Genomic DNA, 5,560 nt, shown 5'->3' with positions numbered 1-5,560 from the left:
GAATTTATGAGGCAATACATACATATTAAGAAAAAATATTTAAGTAAAATCATAAAAATATAAATTTATAAGTAGTATAATATATCTCCTAAAAAATATAAAACTTTAATAAATGAAAAGATAAATATAAAAGAATATCAAACATTCATCTTGAATTTTGAAGAATTTAATTATTATTTTGAACAATAAAAATATTTTAAAAATTCAGTAATATATAAAATAAAGAGAGTAATAAAATTGATAACTTAACTAATTTACCTAAAATATACAAATCAAATTATTTCTTTAAAAAAAAGCAATATCTCAAAATAAAATAGATTAGATAGTATATACGAACGAGTATATAGTAAATAAATCTAATTCAAACCCCCATAAGTCAAAGAGAATGTGTCGGTTATCTTAAAGAGATCTTCAACACTCTTACTGCTACACTTCTTTCTACAAAAAAAAAAAATACTTCTTTTGTCTTCTTTTTTTCGCCTTTTTCCAAATCTCTCAAGAATATCCATTGTAATTGCCAAAAGAATTTGTTCATATATTGTACTAAAAAATTGGTGTATAGTACAGAGAATATCATTGTTTTTTTTTATTTCAATTGATGGGGTTTTGAGATTTAGAATGGACTTGAAGAAACTTCCATTTTCTGATTCTTCTCCAAGAAGAAAGGTAGTTGTTTCTGGCTTTGGTTTGGGTGTTGCTGCTTCTTTCATTTTTGTTTGTATTCTATTGTTGAATTATTCATTCAAATCTCCATTTGTAACCCCTGTTTTTACTGGTTTTAGTTACAGTGATAATAATAATAGTAATAGTACCCTCATTTCTTGGCCTTTCTCTTTCTCTAATGCTAGTGTTAGTTTGAGTTCCAAAGCTTCACACAATGTGGAAAATGGAAACTTTAGTGTTCAAGAAACCAAGAAAATTGATGAAAGTGGAATATTTTCCAATTTGGGGGAAAAGGGGGAAATTTTAGGAAATACCCACGTCCTCAATTTCTCTGAAAATGTAAAAAATGAAAGCTTTCTTGTTCAAGAATCAGGAATTGTCAAGAAAACCCATGGGTCAGAAATTGATGGGAATGGAACTGTTTTGGGTATCCAAGATTCCACCAAGTATAATGTGACCTCAACTTATATTGAGGATGTTGTGGGATCAAGTGGTGGTGATAGAAAAAAAGTTGCAGTGGGTGAGGGTAAAGGGGGTTTATCTGTGGAGAAGAATGGTGTGTTGTTTCAAAGTGATGGAGAATTATTGATTAGACGTGACAAGGATTTTTATGGGGATTGTGATGTATATGATGGTGAATGGGTTAGAGATGACACGAAGCCATATTATCCTCCGGGTTCTTGCCCTATTATCGATAGAGATTTTGATTGTCACCTTAATAAGAGGCCAGATGATGAGTATATCAAGTGGAGATGGCAGCCATATGCATGTGACATACCGAGGTACGAGTACTAAAGCTCCTAGTCACAATATTTGAAATTTGACTATGAATTACAATTTAGTCTTTGGTAACACCCTCAATGCATAAAGTGATATTACAATGTTGACTTTTGGATTGAACTTAAAGAACAAATGTTATGGAACTACCTTGTAAGACAGAACATAGAAATCTATACTCCGATGCTACTCCAAAAAGTACGATGTATTTTCTAATCAGTTGATCCAGTATGTTGCAATTGGTTGTAAGTTTCTTAGGGTGTTAGTTTTTGACTATATCTTGTGTGAAGTTTGAGTGCACACCTATGAAATGCAAGCAGATGCCTTTGTAAAATGCTGTAATGCCAGTCGTTTTAAATGTGTTTCTTTACTGACATTATTCGCATTGCCAATGAATTTTTTTTGATTTACATAGTCTATGTTGCATATTTAGTTATATTGGTCAATTTAACTGATTTACATCTCACACACTAGCCTCAATGCAACTGATTTTCTGGAGAGGTTGAGAGGGCAAAAGCTTGTTTTTGTGGGGGACTCATTGAATAGGAACATGTGGGAGTCCCTTGTTTGCATTCTTCGCCACAGTATTCGAGACAAAAAGCGAGTTTATGAGATATCAGGAAGGCATGAATTCAAAAAGAAGGGCTTCTATGCATTCAGATTTGAGGCAAGCTATTTAATCTCTTTCTTCTGTGACCTGAGAATTGCTAATTTCCTTGTTATTTATCATGCTGTGACTTGGTTGCAGGATTATAACTGTTCTGTGGATTTTGTTAGTTCCCCGTTTCTTGTCAGACAATCAACTTTTAAAGGGAAAAATGGTTCTTTTGAGACGCTAAGATTAGATTTGATGGACAAGACGACTTCAATGTATAGTGATGCTGATATTGTAATTTTCAACACTGGTCATTGGTGGACTCATGAGAAAACCTCCAGAGGGTTAGGCACTTTACTTCTTTCACTAAAAGCTGGATCTTGCATGTCATTGTTAGTTGAAATTTATAAACTTGTGCTCCTGGTTGATTATAGGGAAGACTACTACCAGGAAGGTAATCATGTGCATGGAAGGCTCAAGGTTTTAGAGGCATACAAGAGAGCGATTTCCACTTGGGCAAGGTGGGTGGATCAGAACTTTGGTGGAAGCAGAACTCAAGTTATTTTTAGAGGATATTCGGTCACACACTTCAGGTACAATTCTTTGTTACATGTTAATTTAGCTACAACTCTAATGGGGATATCATGATTCAGGAACTCTTCTCGTGACTTACATGTTGTGTTTCTTTGGTATTGAGGTGTTCTTAAGGAATCTCTTATTAGGAAGTATGAATGAATAAGTTAAATTGTAATCCTTTTCCCCAAGTGCCAGGGGTTGTATACTTCACTGGCATTTGGGGCTTGGATTGATCGATGTGTCTCAGTTATGAGCTGCTGCCATGTATTCGGTGGCAGATCCAGGATTTTTACTAAGAGGATTCAACATCTACTATATATATGAAACAAAGTAATTTTAATAATTTTGACTTTGTATATACATTGTAATTTTCCAACAAAGAGAGTTCGGATGAAACCCTTGTGCGCTATTAACTATGTATTTAGTCCTTCATTGACGGTACATGTGAACATTAGGGTGGAACTAGGGAAGTTGCCAGGCTACTGGTCAGCACAATATTCGCCATATATGAAGGACGAAAATGCTGTGTAGCATTTAACAGAACCACCTTAAGTTCGGAGGCTAAAGACTAGTATCAATGTGAACTTTAGCAAAGAACAGAATTCCATGCAAGCTAAGGATCCATATAAGGCGATACTAGCTAGTTCTCGTTGGGATAAATGTGGCTGTTTTAGATTTTGTTCTTTGCACGGGTCTTTGTAGTTTGGGTAGTGATTTGTATGTATAAGTGTGAGATTTAAAGAACCTTTAGTCTTGGATTATCATATAAATAGGAAAATATAGTAATTTTACTGCTAATTAGTTGTAGCATTGTAGGTTAATCATTAGTTGAATGTTCAGGTTATCTAGTTCTATGGCGTAAGACTGTAAATTTGGAAGATGTAACTGCAGTGACCAATCTATGGGATCTCCTAATCATTTTCAGATATAACATGGATCGTATACAACTATGGTACAGCGTAGCTCCTACTTTATGTTCAGACATCAACATAATACACAAAACTCATTTGAATGACAGGCGTGCCTTTTGGGCGGAATGGAAACCTCTGGGAAGGTTATCTCTAAAAATGAATGTACTCCTGTTGTCTGGTAGGCTTGTTGTGTGGATGTATAAAGGTATATGCTGTTTAGTGAGATGGTCAAGTTGGTTGCTCACTGCAAACTTGCTGTCCTTTAAATACAATCTGTTAACCAAGTGTTCACGCAACCTGATCAATATACAGAAGAGTAATCACTTTAATTATCAACTAGTCATGATATATGTTGATTCCTTCAAAAGTAGATAAGCTATCACATTTTTTGGAAATTCTTTTATTTCATTACATGTACTCTGTGATAGTGTTGTCTCGTAGAGAAACTAGCAATGCTATGGTTTATGTTAAAATAATCTTGCGTTTTGATCATCCCTGTTAGTAAATTTGTCTCTTGCTCCTTTGGGCGCTATTGAGGAACGGCAATCAAACTTATCTTTTTATGAAGGGGAGGTCCATGGAACTCAGGCGGGCAGTGCCATAAAGAAACTGAACCAATATTCAAGAAGGCTTATTTGGCAAAATACCCTTCAAAGATGAAAGTCCTACATCACGTCCTTCATAACATGACGACCCCTGTCATTTATATGAACATTAGTAGGCTTACAGACTACCGGAAAGATGGTCACCCGTCGATATACAGAAAGGAGTACAAGACAGTAGAAAAACAAATGGCTGGAGTACACTCTCAGGATTGCAGTCATTGGTGCCTACCAGGTGTACCGGACACTTGGAACGAGTTGTTATATGCATCTCTCCTGAAAAGCAGAAAAGGCTCTTGGAAGAACTGAACTTGAACTAGACTTTTTTCTTTTTGGTCATTCTTTTGTGTTTTTTGGTACTTGTCAATATAAAAAAAAATACGGTAGCGATATGGAGATTCTTGTGTATTAGATCAGTCTTGGAGTTGGGTGGAAGTTGATCTGTAAAATTTGTACAACCTTTGCCATTGAGGAAAGTAAAAAAATGATAAAGCTTCCTGATTTTACAATACCGTCTTTTCTGTAATATTGGACAATATGGAGTATAGTGTGCTGCTATTACATTGATGTGTTTATAGGTCTCCAAATGAAGTACTAAATCCAGAGGTGTACGTAGATTTTATCCCTATCTTGGTGGGGCGTAGAGAGGTTGTTTCTGATAGATCCTTGACTCTAGAAAAATGTTTTCTGGAACACACTTGCTAGACCTTTTCCAAGTTTGATCATTGAGCAACCCCTGTTCCCTAATTCCTACATATTTATATAGCTTTAGCATATCTTGTTCTTCAAATTCTGATTAACTCTGAACGGATACCTCATTACCACTCTGTTTGGACGGTTGGTACATACTATTTCATAATTTGTATTGTAGTATGGTGTACTATACCGTATTACTTTAATGAATATAATATTTGGATAGATTGTATCGTTCTCTGTTGTTACATAATGCTGCGTTTCAACAATTCGAAAGATAAACCTACAAGAAAAATAGGGTATATGGTAGAGCTACTATTATAAAGTAGAGTAATGATAAAATAAGATTATTAAACAATAAGTAAGACAAAATTAGAAGAGAGTATTAAGGTAATGATGCGATCACACAAATCGGTTGTTACACAAAAATGAGACTTTTTTTTCATTATCTAATGATGAATTTAAACGATGCGTTACAATACAATAAAATTTAAGTAACAATCAAAACATAAACACAATATATAAACTAACAATACAGCACAACAGGTAACAACCATCCAAAATGATATTCAAGTTATGATCATACAAGTGGATTTTAATGTACACATATGAATTGAGATTTTAAAGTTTATGAGTTTTTAATCACTTTCATATTAATATATAATAACACTTGTAGTGGACTTATTAGGAAAAAGATATCCCTAGGGTGACTTTTCTTAAAGAAGAAATCACTATATTTTTAT

At 34.2% G+C, this 5,560-nt stretch overlaps 1 protein-coding gene across 1 annotated transcript; it reads left to right on the top strand.

Moving 5' to 3' along the window:
- The first annotated feature begins 435 nt into the window (after positions 1-435).
- LOC125867768 (protein trichome birefringence-like 2) lies at positions 436-4,635 on the top strand. Its single transcript, XM_049548345.1, has 5 exons — positions 436-1,445; positions 1,915-2,107; positions 2,189-2,379; positions 2,470-2,628; positions 4,091-4,635. Exons 1-5 carry the CDS (start codon positions 619-621, stop codon positions 4,431-4,433), a joined length of 1,713 nt encoding a protein of 570 aa, XP_049404302.1. The 5' UTR covers positions 436-618; the 3' UTR covers positions 4,434-4,635.
- Positions 4,636-5,560: the final 925 nt, after the last annotated feature.

This window comes from Solanum stenotomum, chromosome 6 (genome assembly GCF_019186545.1).
Source record: "Solanum stenotomum isolate F172 chromosome 6, ASM1918654v1, whole genome shotgun sequence".
In the NCBI taxonomy this organism is placed as follows: domain Eukaryota; kingdom Viridiplantae; phylum Streptophyta; class Magnoliopsida; order Solanales; family Solanaceae; genus Solanum; species Solanum stenotomum.
This window is presented reverse-complemented; position numbering and strand designations above follow the sequence as displayed.